At 48.1% G+C, this 17,760-nt stretch overlaps 4 protein-coding genes across 4 annotated transcripts; 2 read left to right on the top strand and 2 right to left on the bottom strand.

The window, feature by feature from the left end:
• Positions 1-118: 118 nt before the first annotated feature.
• Positions 119-1,853, bottom strand: N7473_004403 (DUF3435 domain-containing protein; the record flags this gene model as incomplete). Its single annotated transcript, XM_057150343.1, has 3 exons — positions 119-1,170; positions 1,242-1,618; positions 1,738-1,853. 3 exons carry the CDS (start codon positions 1,851-1,853, stop codon positions 119-121), a joined length of 1,545 nt encoding a protein of 514 aa, XP_057010453.1.
• A 2,306-nt stretch (positions 1,854-4,159) lies between these two features.
• N7473_004402 (uncharacterized protein) lies at positions 4,160-5,507 on the top strand (the record flags this gene model as incomplete). Its single annotated transcript, XM_057150342.1, has 3 exons — positions 4,160-4,230; positions 4,323-4,434; positions 4,491-5,507. 3 exons carry the CDS (start codon positions 4,160-4,162, stop codon positions 5,505-5,507), a joined length of 1,200 nt encoding a protein of 399 aa, XP_057010452.1.
• Positions 5,508-8,985: 3,478 nt separating this feature from the next.
• Positions 8,986-10,548, top strand: N7473_004401 (ribonuclease H family protein; the record flags this gene model as incomplete). The annotated part of the gene is made up of 2 exons (XM_057150341.1): positions 8,986-9,085; positions 9,230-10,548. The coding sequence occupies 2 exons, from the start codon at positions 8,986-8,988 to the stop codon at positions 10,546-10,548; spliced, it is 1,419 nt and encodes a 472-aa protein (XP_057010451.1).
• Positions 10,549-12,034: 1,486 nt separating this feature from the next.
• Positions 12,035-13,285, bottom strand: N7473_004400 (uncharacterized protein; the record flags this gene model as incomplete). Its single annotated transcript, XM_057150340.1, has 4 exons — positions 12,035-12,760; positions 12,829-12,854; positions 13,010-13,114; positions 13,168-13,285. The coding sequence occupies 4 exons, from the start codon at positions 13,283-13,285 to the stop codon at positions 12,035-12,037; spliced, it is 975 nt and encodes a 324-aa protein (XP_057010450.1).
• Between the last annotated feature and the right edge of the window lie 4,475 nt (positions 13,286-17,760).

Here is a 17,760-nt window from a genome sequence, read left to right as displayed (position 1 = left end):
GTGATAGTGATGAAACAAGGCTATAGCGTTGCATGCGCCGCCCTGAGAGGCAGACAATGTATACCTATATTTATCCGGATCCCCCCGCTTGACTGCCATTCAGGGCATCATGGCCTGCTTATTCTTGTCTCTGAAGTTCCTGCACCGGATTTGGGCAACGCTTGCGACTGCGCACATGATGCACATCAAAAGCATGGCGCTGGAACGCCATTTGATGTAGCAAGGCTACTTCACACCAGTTGCACTTGAGTGGCTCTTCTTTGAGATGAATGGCGTCAAAATGACGCGTAACACACCCGGCGTCATGATACATCTGGAAGCGAACACGGTCAGGGAGCCCCTTGTTTGCAAAGCATTGAAAGCAAGCCTCTGGCTTCTCAGAATTCTCAAGGTATGCTTTGGTAGCACGTGGCGGCTTGCTAGCGACAGAAGAAGGTACTTCACATGAGTCGGCATCATTTTCGGTCTGCCCTGTATCTTGCGGCTGATTTATGGGACCAGCCGATGTAGCGGATCCAGAGGCGTTCCGCTTGGGCCGGCCCCTTAATGGACCTCCTTCAAGGACGTCACAATACTGCACGACGGCTGCAGCACCTGTATCGCGCCGATTCCACTCATCCTCTAACGAGTTGGAGATTGGGTAGGGGAGAAGACTCTGCACTAGATGCAACTGAAGGGGATGCATGGTGTCCTCCAAGGATGACTCATCCTCGCTCTCTTCCTTTACCACTGTACCAGACAGCTGCGCCTCGATGTCTAGAAATGCTTGCTCTTCATCAAAATTCTCTCGGATCTGATGCCGCAAACTCCTTTGCAACCGTTTTCGCGTGTTTTTCACCTCTTTTTCCAGTTGCTGGATCCGAGGGAGCAGGGCAGGCTGCTGGGTCTTCTCGTATTGGGCACGGATCTGGCTAAGATTGCGCCGGGCCTCTTCCAACTCGGGGTGATCCTCAAGTTGTGCCCTTTGTTGATCGGTCAGATAGCGGGGGCGTCGCGTGTCCCGCCAACGGCTTTGCCGCGTGACGGCTCGCATCAGTTCCACATCCGGGTCGAGACCACAGATAATCCGGATCATGTCGGTGTCGAGTTGTAGAGGATGATAGTGGTCGAGGAAGGTCCGGGGGCTGGCGTGCTTCATAATCAACATATGTTGTTCCTTGCTCACCCACCCTACAGACTACATTAGCCACCGACGGAAAAGAAGGAAGAGAAGTATTAGTGGCCTCCGTAGAAGTACTTACCGCTCTCGTTGATCACTTTATCACTTCCATAACGGAACTGATGGGCATGGAATGCCCCTTTCCACCCACGGATCTCCCCGAAGGTGACCAGTAAGGTGGACATGGCCGACTTGGACATCTGCACGGTCCGCTGAATGGTGGGAACGCCATTAACCAGCTCCGTCTTACAGAATATATACCAATCAGACTTGTTCGGGTCTAAGGGCACTAGGAGCTGCTCACAGCCTTTGCTGATAAAGAGTTTCCGTAACTGCACCTTCGAGGTCAGCCTCGAATTCCGGAATGCGCGCGCATGGAACAGGATGCCGAAAAGCAATGTGTGCGGGCATATCACCAGAGAGGGACCATAGACGATCTCGGGAAGTGCAAAAGTAGTCCTGCTGATTGGTTAGCTGCATGACCCCAGCCAGATATTCCGGAGAGGATAAAGATACTACGTATCTGGGGGTAGCCGGGGAATCGAGAGAGGGAGAGACGGAAATTGCGCTCGCCGTACAATTTGGTCAGACCAAGGAATTTTTTGGTCCCTTCGGGAGTAAGTTCAATCATAGGGATGGGTGGGCCTCCACGAGGGTCCTTCTGAAGGGAGATTTGCAAGTCCTTGAACTGCATGCTCAACAAAGCGCTCCTCCGGTGCACAGTGAATAAAGCGAGTGAGTTGAACAGGCACACCTGGATGCGTTGGAATCCTAGGTTACTTGTCTGTCGGGCCAGGTACACGCAGTCCTAGGTAATACCCAGATTCCTCTAGGTTAGCATCAGGCAAGATCAGGGAACAACGCACACACCTGCGTCACGGTTGGTCCCGGTTTTGCACCGAAAATGAGGGCAGGTCTCAACAGCAAAGATTCAACTCGATTGGGCATCCAGGAAATCCCCAGTGATCAGTATTATTGTCGAGAAGCCGGATATCTTGTCATTGAGTTTGAACAGTCACGGGACAACGCAAGACTTGAACGGGACCGACAGTCAAGAGAAGGAGGATATAGTACCTCGCGCGGGGTGGTCACGGGCACTACGTGACTCACGTGAATCAACGACGTGCTATGCCTTTGTCAGTCCAGTGGAAGAACCAGAGGTTGATTAATAGGGAAGAACTTATTAGGGGACCGCTGGTAGTGTCTGAACTTTCTAGTCTAGTCTTGTTTGCAGAGGCCGAGCTTCTGGCTCCAAATGAAAAAGGCTTCGTCGGGTTTGGAAGAGCCATGCAGTGAGCTAGAAGAGCAAAAGACTAATGCGTAGTAGGGGGTATTTATAGACTTGTCGGCCTGCCTTGTCATGTGCTTTGTTTGGCACTAGCGCGTCTGCTATTGGGAGTGGCAACCGTCGAAATATAATCGTCAGTGCAGCTGCCCAAATCTGAGGCCCGCTGGAAAAATATTTCAAGTCAACTTCCACTTACATATTTGAGCCACAGTTGGAATGTCAATTTTAGTTGGTGGTCGAGAGAAATTGAGCTTATATTGAACTAGTGATGATGAGTCCGTGGATTAGAAAAAGTTGACAGATGAACATGCATTCAGCGAGGGTTCCATATTAGGCCTTGAGGTGGCTGTTCAACCGTCATCGATAAGATGCTTAGGCTTCGGCGTTTACCTATCCTTTCTGTTCAAGTTTAACGCTGACTCAACGATCAGTCCAATACTTTGCGAAAAACACCGGTCCAAATTCCAATACGCGGACGGCCATCGTCGGTGGGTATGAGCGTTGAAACTGGTGAACGGTGACCAAGTATCTTCAGTCTATGACTTGGTGTGGTGGGCCAACAACTAACATATGAGGATATGCTCCATCTCGTCAAGGGCTTAATCCTGAATGCAGCGGAGCTTTCTCACTGCGGGCTCATGGTGATGTTGCAAACAGTTTATATCGGGTACAAAGTTACAAAAATGATCTCCAACGTTGAGCTGCACTGGCAGATTCGAGCGTCATTAAACTCATCGTTGCAACCGAATTCTGTTGGACCTTCTGAGACGCACGTTAAGCTGGTTCCTTAGCCGGCCTCGTTGAATGCTCAACACGTTAGCAGAGTTGAACGTCAAAGAGAGCTTGTGCGTACAGCAGGTCCTCAGTGACGTCTCGCCTGAGCCTCCTGCCTAGCCCTCGATCACGAGGAACAATTCATTGCGGACAAAACCAAACCGCATGAGTGCAGACAGCGGCGGAAGCGCTGGTAAACAGCAAAAGCAGATTACGAGCCAAACTTCTTGACTCTTGGGGTACATTTGCTTCTAGGGCCCACCGTGGTATTCCTGGGGTGTCATGAAGGGATCCGGGAAACTATGATTAGTATTCCCAGGGATGTGCTGATACGTGCCTAGGATCTTGCACAGCTTTGTCCATCTAAGCCATTGAGGTATTTGGATACATAACACCGTTAGAGAACCACGAGCTCATTGACGGACAATATAAATTCGTGATGCGTCTGTTCTCGCATCCTCTCGGCTATGTTCATTTCATCCAATATCGAAAGGGTTACCTGGGCGCTCTCGAAATCGGAAATCCTCAATCTTGCCAGATCTGTCTATAAATCTCTCACTTTGGCCGCCAATTGCAGAGGTAATCCTGTCTCATATTGTCGCTAAGTGAACTCTGCACGTCAACTTGACTTGTTGTTCCCGCGCCTTGGGATTACCACCACCACCAGTTTCACTAAATTCACTTAATCTCTCCGTCCACGATGCCTCCACGCCGCCGATCCTGCTTACCGTGCCGTATTTCAAAACAACGATGCAGTCGCGAAGTGCCTTCTTGCCAGTCTTGCGTTGCCCACGGCAAATCCGAGTCCTGTGTTTATGAAGACACGAGTCCTCCAACTCCAGACCGTGATAATTTGCAGCCACGACGATCCAAGCGACGGGACCAGTGCAAATCCACCTTGGAATGTCATCAGATACAATCCCAAGGGTCGCCCAACAATGGGACAACAGTCCTACAAGATTGCGGTCAACCCGCCATCCAGCATCGAGATGAAGAACAAGCCCCCCACGTCTATCAAGCATCCTTCGTGCAGGGCACTAGATCCCTTGAGATATTAACAAAAGAACGCTCCTTAAATGGGACTTATGGGAAAATGAACAGCGTCTTCCACACAACCGCTAATGACTGCATCCCTTCTACAACCCTATCGGAGAACGTCTTGTGCCAATCAAAACTTTGTTGGACGCAACCATACTTTGAAATGCCCCTCCCGGTAGAGATTGTCCTACGGTACAGGTGTGTTGGAATCCAGAGCTGACGATTGAACAGGCTACCTTGCCATTATCTTACCAAATCCAAGGCCCAACTTCATGCTTTGTTGCAGCTGAGAAGAAGCCGCATACGATTCACCAACCCCTGCTCGTACTGAGCTACCTCTTCATTTCTACGATGCTTCCCGGGGATGAAGGGGCATTGTGGCGTATCATCTATCGTAGCGGAAACGACTGGGAAAAGGGGTTTGTTTTACAATACGATGGACTACTGTCATGGTTCATCGCCGCACGCGAGGCTTTAACCCGATCTGAAGCCCTCCACAGCATGTCTCTGGAAGAGTTGGAGCTCCAGATCAGGTACATCCAGTTCATTCTAGGACAACATGCATCGTGTCATTCAAGCTTCCTTCACACATGCTATCAGCGACCACTTCCTCCATACCGGCCTTTTGGGACCAAAGCAAGTGTCGCGCTGATTTGCCACGCCTTTATGGGAATCCAAGCCACAGACATGGACGGATATGAGTCCAAGGAGATCTGGTTACGTGGCGAAGAATTTTTTTCCACGATGGCTTTCCAACTAAAAAAATCGCCGCTTTTTCAAGCCGGGATCTCAGTACACCAACTACAATCGATGATCCTGAGCCTTCAAAGAGCCTTCCAGCTCGAGGAAGTCCGTGTCGCCTCAACAAAGCCGCAGAAGATTTTCATTAGAAATGGTTCAGATCGGACGGAGTATTATCGACGAGCATTTTTATCTTTGAACCCAATACTGTTACCGAAGATCTTGACATCAGCACTGGGGATAGAGCCGATGGCTGATTTGAGTATAGACTGCCTGGCTACTCTCCTTGCAAAGATCTTCCACGAGGCGTACCCGATGAAGGATTTGGAAGCTGCTTTTAAAAAGGTTCCCGAGATTCTACTGTCAAAGCCCGATCGGATCGTGGCTACGGAAATGTTTCACGTCAAAGCATTCGAGCAAGCATGCCAGATTGACAATCTTGGTGAGTACCCACCATGCAGGACAAGCAGAAACGAAACTGACGGCGATGGCGACCACAGACGATAGATCGCACATCTTTGTTTTCCATGTCTCACTCGAGACGGACACGTGAAAAGAATTGTCTATTTGGCTCACTTACTTGAGTCCCGCATGTCGGTATTGACCAGCAAACGTTTGTCCATTGTTGATGGGTGAGAAACGGATGCTCAATGTTGACGGTGGGGCTTACCTTGTGCAGGCGATGCAATAGGCGTCGTGAACCGCGTTCGACCGCTCCTTTCCTGGTGCAACCAAACATTCAGACAACGTCGTGGCACCCTATTTTCCGAATACATTGTTGGCACCTCACTAGTGACTAAACTGAGGATGCATAACTGCGGTCGCATGTGCGATTTTGCACTTGAAAAAGGTTGCTTAAAGTCTTTGCGAATGGGTCAACAGAAAGAGGATTTCTTGACTCCTTCTCCTCATTAGTTAGCCTTCTACTAATTATTAAGGATCACATGCCCATCTTAATCCCTCCTACCACGGACAAATCGTAAAGCAGACAAGTGTGCCAACCATGTATAAGCCTAACATGCGTCTTGGACAGTTCCAGTAACAGCATAGGCCCCAAGAAACGAGAATCCTTTAGTCCTTTTTGTAACAGCACTGAGTTCAAGTGATTATTGCCCTTCCATTCTGGGGGATAAGTAAGATAAGATACTTAGTAGTGAGTCTCCTATATAGAAGAGTCAAGCCAGATGACACGTTCGTAGTGTTGGTCAACGAACCAAACAATAGGACCTTTAAAAATTGTTGAAATATCTCGATTTTGACCGGGAGACAGTAAAAACAGTAACTTGCCTGGGGGTTATCAGATTTCTTTGCCGGTAGTCTAGGAGGGAGCCGAGTGCCATCACCGAATTCTAGTTTCTTACAGTTAATTACATGGTTGTTATGTGGGGCTCTCTCCTGCCAAATTCAGGTGAGAGCCCTCGAAAGAGGTAAGTTATCTGAGGAATAAGTTTTGTATATCTGGAAGATTAAGCTGTTTCAATAACTTCTGTACTAACCATAACCCTTTGAAAACAGCACACCTCCCAGCTTCGCCAAGGAAACTACAGAACCAGTAAAGTAGTCCAGTGGATTGTCCTGGCTTGTTCTAATACACGTGCAGTCACCATACTTCAATAGTTCGATTAGACTACAATTTTCGCAAAAGGTACAGTAAAACATTTGAATTTTTCCGAGGCCTGCCACTTGGGGACACGGGAGATGCAGGACATAGCAATAAATCCACCAATCATATGTATCCACGGTCACCGGGTGAACTCAGTTTCGAAAGACAAAACGGCAACTCACGCGACAAAGTGGCCCCGATAGGTGAATGCTTTCATTTCTAGCAATCCACTGTAGAACTTGAAAAGCTCGAGTTCGAAAGGGTCGTGGTTGGCACAGTTGACGCAACTGAGACCTGGGAGGATATAGTGTCAAATGAAGTCGGCTGGGGATTTTTGCTTGGTATCGCGGTCCATGAACTGCTTTCAGCAGTACATATGCTACCCTTTTGTAGAGCTTTGTCAATTTTGCAGCTCACTGCGTCTCCTTGGTCATTATGAAAGTAGAGCAGACCACTTCGGTACACCTCTACCCAGGCGAAATGACCACTAGAGATACATAAATTGGCTTTGACTGTATCGGACTCGGATTTGGTGTCGTTCCGCGCTGTAATCAGATCTGGAAGTCGTTAATACTAGCTCTTCATCAACAATGGTCGTCTTACCAGAACAAGAAGTGTCATTGAGAGTGGCAAATGGCTCTGAAATCCCAGTACAGTCGAAGTTCCCCGTAGAATACACGAAGCATTGCCCCTTATGGTCCATTATCTGAAGTGTCCCGGCAAGAACCACCGAGATGGAGGTAAAAAATGCTAGTAAAAGGTGCATGTCTGATTCACTGTAAAAGATATTATACCTGTCTGGCAAGAGAAAGTATTCTATCTAACAAGAGTCACTGCGTGTCTTGTATCTGCATTTATAGTTTCAGTTACCTAGTCGGAATCCACTCAAATGAACAATTTTTCTGTGGCAATCAAAATTCTGACTTTTCTAGACTCCACACATATATTTGAGGAAGAAAATGGCTTGGTGGCAACAAAATGATGCTAAAAAAGAAAGAGAGCGTTGATTCCAGGTAGTTACTGTAGAACTGCTTTAACAGATAACCGCGATAAGCCTGCACAGCTGTGGCCCCCCAAAGGATCTCTTCTCCGTTGTTGGTGACTTTCAGAAGTCGGGGTTTCCGGCGGGTCTTCGAGGTCGTCCGCGGTGTCCGCCTCGCACGACCAAACCGACGTTTTCATAGGATATGATATTTCCTCCCACGTAAGGATTCAACCGACCGGCTCACCCCGAATTGCTTCGGATAAGCTTGGGCGCGGTCGGTCCACGGCAGTTCGCTATTCTCTTCTAGCCAGGAAGAAGGTTATCTTCTTCCCATTCCGATCACGCTGTTTGTTCCATGAAGCAACTAGCCCTGTTAACGATTCTACACGGTCTGGGGACGCATGAGCTGGCCCTGGGAGTTATCGTGCTGCTATAATCGGTTTTCTACGTCTATGGAGCGAGAGGAATACTTCTGGGATTGGTCTAATTCAGATATCCTTAGATTTACCACTTAGCTGAAGCTCTTTAGAGTCCCTCAAAGGCTTTCCGGTCCTGGGATGAGCAAGTTTACTCCTAGGAGGGGTTTAAAGCTCTCAGGATGGCGGGCTGGCTTCCTAGTAGTGTAAAGTCTATCTCTGGGATCGTCAACAACCTTTCCTGGGAGCTCTATTGCTCCTAGGACTTTAGGTAAAGTTCCTAGAGGCAGCCACTGGTCATCTCAGGATCGACGAAAGTGTATCTAGGATCCGAATTCCTTCAAGTATGGATGAAGAAACTTTAGAGCAGTTTCGTGTACGGATCCACTCCTTTACTTCACAGCCCCATCGAGTTCAGGAACGCATTGGCTGGTCTTGGTAATCTACTGCTCCTAGAACCTCAGGTTGTTGACTGAGGACAACTGTAGGTCTCTGGGTCGACTGAAGCGCCTTGTTCTGTATCGCCCGGAGTGTCCCTTAGATTGATGTCAGGGATATGCACAAGCTTACATAGCACTTCCACCAGCCCCAGAAACGTGTAAGTCATCCCAATTCACGGCCCCGTCGGCGCCGGTCCAAACCGGCATCCTGCAAGGATCGCCGGTTTCGCCAATCCTCTACCTGTTCTACAACGCAGACCTGATTGAGGCATGCAAGACACAGGATACAGAGGCGGTTGGATACATTGACGATGTGTCTACCCTAGCAGTAGGGCCGACGGCACAGCGGAACTGCAAGACCTTGAAAAAGATGGACCAGAAAGCCGAACAGTGGGCAGTCAAGCACGGTTCCCAGTTTGCACCGGCAAAATACGAACTGGTCCACTTCACTAGAGACCCCAGAAAGAACAGCACACATGCTCTCCGCCTACCACATGCCACTATCGAGGCCTCCACGTCCTGCCGCTATCTGGCTATTTAAATGGACACCAGGCTTCGCTGGGATGACCATCGCGAGAAGGTAGAAGTGGGGGCGACGAAGCGGCTCTCGGCTCTGTCAGCACTCGCTTCCTCGACATGGGGTACAGGGACCGTCAATCTCCGGCATGTATACCGAGCAATGATTGTACCCCAGATGCTTTATGGCTGCTCAGCATAGCATGTCTCTAAGAACAGCTACACAAGCAGAGGAGGCGCGATGATAAACAATAATAAACACTATCCAGAGGATTCAGAGTCGTGCAGCCCAGATCATCACACGTGCATTCGGACAACAGCCGGTGCGGCGGTGGACGTAGAAGCGCATCTGCTCCCGGTGCAACAACAACTCGAGCAAACAGCATTGGAGGCCACGATGCGCATTAGAACTGCCCCGCTATACGTTGACATGGCGTCAACCGAGGTCGGCAGGAGCAGTGAACAGAGCCCCCTCGACCGCTTCTCGAGCATCCTCGAACGAAAATTTAAGGTGCAGCTTGACCGGCTCGAAAAGCGTATAACGCATGTGGTGCCGCCATGGTGGATTCCACCGTTCGTCCGCGTCAATGATTCTGCAGAGGAGGCATTCAAGGAGCACGATGCCATCGAGCCAGGAACGCTATGCGTCTACACCGACGGAAGTGGCATAGACAGCCACGTCGGCGCGGCTGCTGTAACGCGTGCACCACACGCCAATGGGCCCTGGACGAAGCGAACTCAGTATATGGGTACATCCAGGACCTCCACGGTGTACGCGGCAGAGCTCAGAGGGCTCGTCCTTGCCCTACAGATGGTACTCGACACACCGCAAATATGCGTCCCGCCGGACAGATGCGCCGCCGTATTCACGGACAACCAAGCCGCTATCCAAGCCATTCGGAATCCCAAACACCCATCCGGGCAATACATTCTGGTCGAGGCTATTCGAGCACTGGACGAGCTTATAAGCCAAGGATGGCAGGTACAGTTCCGATGGATTCCGGCACATGTCGGTGTGCCAGGTAATGAGGCAGCCGACCAAGCAGCGAAAGAGGCCGCCAGAACCAATCCAAGCACGGAAGCGAACACGGAGCGACCGCCAGAAGCAGACCCTCTGCGAACACTCACGGCAACCACCAAGTCCATCATCCGTCGGGTGATGAGAGGCGAGTGGGACACGGCTTGGGAGAATGCCAAGCACGGTAGAGAGCTCTTTAGGCTAGGGGTGAGGCCTGGGAAGGCGATACTCGACATGCATATCGACACACACAGAGCGATCAGCTCAACAATCACACAGATGCGTACAGGCAAGATTGGCCTGCGTGCCTACCTCCACGCCATCAACAAGGCGGACACCGATCAATGTCAATGTGGCCATGGACCGCAGACAGTACGACACATCCTGCTCGAATGCCGGAACTGGGTGGAAGAACGACATCGAATGTGGGCAGGCAAGACTCCATGCATCGACATCAAGCGTATTCTCTGTAACCCGCCAATGGCAGTACAAGCAGCCAAGATGATCTTGAGGACCGGACTGCCAGGACAATTCCAGGCAGTACCATCCACAGTGCTCAAATACATATAGCGAAGACGAGTGATTTTTGGTAAATAGAAGTAGAGGAGGGCCAGGAAAGGCCTGACAGGTACATAGATACAGAACGACCACTAGAGCTATGAGTCGGGGAGCGACTAGCCGGAGCGGACGGGGAAGCCATTCGTGGAAGGAAGGGCTTGTTTTCTGAAAGTGAGGGCCGGGGCACCTGTACTTATACCCACACGCTGCATAGCTGCCAATAATTGGGCGGCTGGGACAGTCTATGAGTAAATCAATCAATCAATCAATCAATCTTTAACCCGTCCTAAGAGTAAATTTGCCTATCCCAGAACCAAAACAGCTTTTGAGGGCGCTCAAGAACTTCAGCTAACTGGTCAACTTAAGGATAACTGAATTCCCAGAAGTATTTCCAGGCAATCCCTAGACGTAGAAAGCTCATTATAGTTGCACGATACTTCCAGGGCCAGCTCATATATCCCCAGACCGTATAGAATTGTTAACAGGGCTAGTTGCTCCTAGGAACAACAGCGTGATCTTAGAGGCGGTGTAAATGCCCCTGATGCATGAGGGGGAATTCATGATATCGAATAAATGCGCAAACGATCTCGCTAGAGAGGTTACTCCCTACCCAGGCTCTATGGGATACAACGTATTTATTCCGGTCACAAATTACGCGTTCATTCACAACTACATTTCTTTCGTACATCTGATCCAAACACATCAAGGTGCGAAAGCGGATCACGTATTAGATAATCAGATTTGTTGTGCGCTCGATCTGGGTGAAAACTTGACTCCACATACACGTTATACCTGACTAACCTGACTAGTGTCCTTTGCTTGTTTTTCAGACGTCACGGATTCCCTGAGTACAGCCAGTGTTCGATCGAATATAGCAACAAGGACGGTTCAATGTATTGTTAGTAAGCTTCGCAAAGTTCGAGAAACCCCCTCTTTGCGTTCTCAGAGGATGAATGCAGCACATACTGCTCTTGCTGAGCAGCCACGCGAACGAGAGGTTCGTACGGCATTATGGGCTTGGTGGCCTTCACAGAAACTCTCCATGAGGTGCAACTATCGGCCCCAATATCATCATGGATTACTTCCCACTGGAGGCGGACGTTTGCATGGCCACCAGGTTCTGAGACTAGCATTTGGTTCAGCGTACCAGTGACTTGTGAGTAGTCTAGCCACAGATTGTCGATAGGACCGTGGATACCGTGCGTGGTGCTCCAGTTTTCCGAAAATCGAATCTTACCAGCAAATATGCCAAGAAAGTCCCCCTCACACACGGGGACAATAGAACAGGCGAACAAGGAGCTACCATCTTTAGGCAGGAGAAAGGTGAATGTGGACTTATCTTCCTCAGTGTCTGATAGTAATTGGTAGTTATAGGGTGCGCATATAAGTTCAGGAGAGAAAGTCTGCAGACCCTTTTCCCTGAAGCTTTCTTCTTCACTGGAGAAGGCCCATTCGTTTTTGGCATTATTCCAAGTGGACTCGTGAACTTTTAGCCTCTCTACAACTGGGGGTTCTCAAGATCAGACAGGCGCATGAGGTCACCTTTCGCGAGTCTGAGAGCCCGTGTTTCGAGTTGTTCGATGTAAGGTCTATGTTGGGTCTCCCACTTCATTTCTGCATCCACGAGGGAGATCCTTGACGTCTTCGGATATCCCTTACAATAGCTGTCGAATTCTTTGGTGCGGTAATAGAGGACTTTGTCAATACCAGCTTCACGCATTTGGAAGAGGTTTTTCCAGAAAATACGGCATTGCCGTTGGTTTTCTGCACCCAACCCGTATCCAGCATCTTCCATGAATTTCTTGGTTGCAGCTTTTTCTGCCATGGTAAATCCGTCTGCCGGTCCTTTCGCGGTTGGTAGCTTTGAATGATCGATCAACGCAGCACCCTTGAGAATGATCTTCCAGAAAATTGTTTCATTGTATCGATTTTGCAGACCCTTACCCGTAGCCAAAGCATTATCTCTCCGGATGACGTCAATTGCCTTCTCATAATCAAATTCTGAGATCTCATCAACATATTTCCGGATCTTGTCAGGCTTGGTTGTTGTTGGGGCACCGCTCGTTGGATGCCCGTATAGAGCAATAGCGAAATTCACCCTCGCGCATTCAAAAAATATGGATGACATTGCTTTCAACGTGTACGCGGAGTCTGCTTGATAGGACGAGGAACTGTCGACGGGGAGATCCAAAAGGTGGGCACCTTTCACATGGTCGTTATTAGGCTAGATCAAAGGACGTTAGCCTCGGGTCAAGTACGTGAAACAAGTGTCAGATAGCAGAAGTGGCATACCTGTTGAGTTATATTTTGACAATCCACTTCGATAGGTTCATCAGGATTCTCTCAGAAGGAGATTTGTCACCACATTTTTCCGACCTCTTCGAAACAGGCCGCTTTCTTCTCTTCCTCGGTTCTGCGCCTACAAGATTTCCATAGTTCCTTTTTGGTGCATTCAGAATCCGATAGGAGCCACGTCCTCTGTGTAGTGAAGCCGGAGGCGTTTGTAAATCTGAGTCGGTTGTTCGTAACGGAGACTCTTCTGTGTTGCCATCCTGGCTCGCCAGATAAGCCTGCAGGACTAGAATTACGATCAACACCCATTCCATTAGCTAGGTAGAGTGCCTAACTTACTGTCATTATCGACTTTAGAAATCAAAGAATCAATGTACCCTTCGTTGTAGTCGATTCCAGAAGACGTGAGTGCGTCCCGGATAGCCTGGGCTAGAAAGCCTCGGGTGGTCTCGTCCATGATCTTTGGAGAATGCGCTGCGATCAAAGACGTGCACAAGTCTTGCACATTAAGTACCAGCCGCTTCTCTAGTCTAGAACTTTCGAGCAGACTGATCGACGGGCCAATTCCACCTAGGCGGGTTTGTTGACAGTTGTAAGCCAATCATGTATCCACAGCGTCTCCTTAACCAGATTTAGCAGTCCTGGGACGTAAATCTAGACCACATTGTGAGGTGAAGTCACTTTCTGGTCTGAAAAAGGCGCCTCCCCTCGCCCGGAGCGATGGCGTCCCAGTTCACGGTTTTCAATATCACATCGCATCTTCGCGTCGGTGGCTTGAAAGAACGTTAGGATTGCAGGCAGGGTTGAATTGACTGTGGTTGGCCAGTGGCCTGCTTAGTGGGAAGAGGAACGAAATGGGGACCCAGTGTGCAAATTTCGGAAAGACAAAGTAGTTCTCGCACAAGATGGCCTTGGAACTCCAAAAAATCTACAGGATTTGAGATGAAAAGGGCTGGTAGAAGAAAACATCAGCCATAGCCTAAAACATAACACCACAAAATGAATACCTACTCAACGGCTTGTTGAAGCCAGCACATTCGTTGATTTTGATTGAATGCGCAAAAGGGCGACCTAGCAAGGAAGCGGTGGAAAATGTTCCAGGATGAAAAGGACAGAGGATTGTTTTTAAACGGTGACTCACATCTAGATGAGGTTCTAGCCCCCATTTCTTCGTCGTGTTGATCTGCATCACGTGCATTTCCTAATAGTCGAGGTCCACCCACATTTCTCTGTTTTTTGAGTTCATTGTGGACTCCAACCCCCGCGCCTAGCCCCGCAAAGCTACTGTAACAGTCTTTTTATCTAAGCTCGCCTTGTCGGTTAGCTTCGCCTACTCCTTTCGGTATTCAATCAAAAGAACAAACGAGTTTGGTCGCAGGTTGCTGTCGTGGGCTGTCATGAACGGGTACGAGGCCATCGTCAAGCAGCTTCTCGCTACGAATAGCTCCATTATGCTTGCGAATAAAGCTGGTCGGACACAGCCGTGGTATGCCGCTGAGAAATGGATATAGAGTTTATTGGGCCTTTACGGAGCATTGAAAAGTGAAAGACAAGGACAACAGCACGTCGAACGCTAGTAGCACCGCCTTCATATTATAGCCCATCAATCCACTTGCATGCGTACAGTGGAGTGGCATATAGCGTTGTATACAATATTTTGATCGTCAAACACACTCATATGCCTCGCACAAGGGCTGGTTGACCATGCATTAGTCCTTGATACAATTTTATTATGTATTGTAGGTTTTCGAGCGGCAGAATGTATTGCAGAAAGGGGCGGTCAGGTAGCGGGTCACAGACTTTTGCGGCGCCACTGTACGGAGTAAGTTATGGCACTCCAATGTGGATCTAGGAGTAGAACCAGACCAATCAAGTCTTTTACCACGTTAACAATCAAAATCCCCATACATATTGTACGTCCATCCGTATCTCCTGTTCCATACTGGCAAAAAATGGCAGTCCACCATGAAGTCTTCTTCCATACGGAGTCTTCTGCCACATGAAGTTTTCTTCCACGTGGAATCGGCCCTCTTCCGTTTAATATAACATTTGACAAATAACGTCGCCTATATCACACTACCTTGTCTAGTCACAGCCGACTAAAGCATCATAATCTCCAAATTTCGCAAACTACGCAATTGTATAATGAATTTGCTCCGCAACAACTAGCATACTTACGTAATGCATGGCTCCAGATGCTTCACCAGAGGATGAAAATTTACCTTGGTGCTATAACTAAATAATTAACTTCGTTAGTAAGAGAGTTATTAATTGAGTTATTAAGCAGCACCTCATATGCTACCATGGAAATCCCCCGGGCACCATCTACGATACTGTGTCTCCCAGGAATATACACTCTCGCTAAAGAGCTTATTGGCCGGCGGACCGTATATCTTTCCCAAGACCCCATCTGAATAATACATAATATATTGCCAGTCCAGAAATCCGCACAGTATTGACCAGAAACTCATCATAGCATACCTGTAATGCGAAGAAGGTTCTTTGTGACCATGAAATTATTTATTGGACTTTCAGCAGGTCCTTGATCTACTTTGCGTACTCAATATACTCTTGTCAAGTCAAGCTAAGTTACAGTACTAGCTGCTCTATGGTCTACCCAAGCAGCTTCTGGTGACATCATGACCTATTGTGAAATATCTCATATCCAAAATACTGTATGATATTGAATAGCAATGACCCTTCATCAATCCAACTGAGTAACCATAAGTTGGACCGCAGTATACTCGCATACTTGAGCATATAGCATCTGTGATGGGAATGCTTATCGTGAGTTTCTGGAAACAGTCTCTTTTCTTTTTGGCTGCAAATCACGTTCTGTCATCACGGTCGGGGCCGGGTAATGGGAGCTCTGACTGGTCAGCGTTTTACCCGCAGGATGATGTCATGTAGTTAACTTACCAATTGCGAAGTAAAGAAGGCCCAAAAGCCTGATGTATCCGCTGACAAAATATGTACCTGACCAGTCTCCCGCATGCGAATACCTACACACACATCTGCATCGCACATCTTGCTATATTCAGACGCCTTTTTCATCATGCTTGTCTTGCGACGGTACTGCTTTTGACGGATTAATTTTCTTTTAGACAGACGATTGGATCGAGCTCTTTTCAAAGCAGCCATTGGAAGTTGATGTCTTGGGCTTTCTTGAATGAGAGCACTTGTCAGACGGGGGGTCAAGAGTGTATAGGCTGGTTGAAAGGAGAAGCAGAACGAATACAGGCTCTACAGGAAAATCCGGTTGCGAAAAGTAGGTCTATTTGAACTTTCGATAAGGAGAGAGAAAACTGATTACTCTCACAAAAAGAAATTGTGGTCCTGTGTTGTTTTCACGTTATGAAGACAAAAATGGCACGTTAACCGCCCTCGCTAAACTGCGGACACTATATAGGTCTCTGGCTCATTTTCGATAATGGAGTGGGCAATACAATCTTTGTAAACAAATCTGTGACAGGCCAGAATCAATATTCCAATGGATTTTCATTACTGCCCACGGTTAATTAGTGTACAATATAATAGTCAAGCAGGCCACTGATATGTTCAGATCGCCCTCTTTGCGACACAAAATGACTTGCAAGGAAGTACTGTGATCAGTTAATTCTGAGAGACAGTAACCCAAATTCTGACTCCCTCAACTTGAGCTGAGAATAAAGAATTCAAGTGAGGCTGCAGTAGACTGTCGCGCACAAACGGTAAAGGCGACAAATCCCCAAAAGGTGCTGGTTAAAAAATGGCCTGGATTGGCTATTTCGGGAAGTGGATTGCCGGTCCCAAATGGTGGAGGCAGCGGGACACTAAAGAGTATGGCAGAGATAACATCGCGAAAGTGGTCATTTCTCTAGGTAAACAGAGCAGAATGTGGTGCTGATCCCTTTGTACAACTGAGTAGGCAGTGTTGATAACTTCATTTTGCTTTCTGTGAACCCTTTGAGAAAGAACAAGTTTAAAATTATGAGATGGTGAATGAAGAACATAAACGTGACTGATAAGTGGCTAGTTGATCTTGAACGTGCCTGGACTCCACACCAGCCTCATGGCCTTCTTGCCATGTGAACAAACGAACATGTCAATAGTAAATGAAAAGAAGCTAAGTCATTAAACAGGCGTTCAAATTGATGAAACCGGTTTACTGCAGAGTTACGTTCAGTTCACCATCAACAAAGAGACAAAAATTAAGGGGCAGGCGGTGGAACTGTGACAAAAAGGAGGTGGTGCAAGAATATCAGGACCTTCGGTTTAGTTTATTGAAGAGGTTCAACAGATTTCGGTCAACATACTATGAGGAAACGGGGAAATTGTCATGGAACTTCAACGCACTTGGCTGTTCAAAGATGGAATAGTGTAGCAGTGAAACAATTGGCTAACCAAGAGACCTTCCCCACATCAAGCGTAGGTCCGTGCATTTCCTAATACCTGGCCTACCGCCATGCCCTTGATAGTAAATTCTTTCACCTTGCTTGAAGACCACTACTAGCTCCGCTCCATCCTGAGTGATCGGACTAGACCGGAGAAATTGAATATACATTCCTCATGCTTGCTCAGGGATGTTCGTACAAGCAGTCTGTAGACTGGTGTACAGTAGTCCGTTGGGTGCGCCCAGCACTTTTTTCCAAACTATAGTCCTTTGCAGAAGACCAGCGTGCAACTACGCGATATTTCTAGAACCATAAGAGACTGCGAGGTCCGTAGAAGCAATTAATCCCTGTGTGCAATCTATTTTTTATTCGCCTCATACCACGAGCCTTTCAGCCAATCCAAAATATGCACCAAGGCAATGTAGAACACATAGCTACTCCAAGGTGGAGAAAGGAGTACGTAGCAGCCAACCAATAACATTTTAGATCTCTCATTAAGACTATGATTCATTTGTTGTTCTTTTATCCCCCTTGGAGCTACTTATGGTTTGCAGTCAAA

This window comes from Penicillium subrubescens (genome assembly GCF_028828155.1).
Source record: "Penicillium subrubescens strain IBT 31985 chromosome Unknown utg000003l_segment0_segment0, whole genome shotgun sequence".
NCBI classification, from domain to species: domain Eukaryota; kingdom Fungi; phylum Ascomycota; class Eurotiomycetes; order Eurotiales; family Aspergillaceae; genus Penicillium; species Penicillium subrubescens.
Note: the sequence above shows the minus strand (reverse complement) of the source record. Positions and strands in the feature narration are given on the sequence as shown.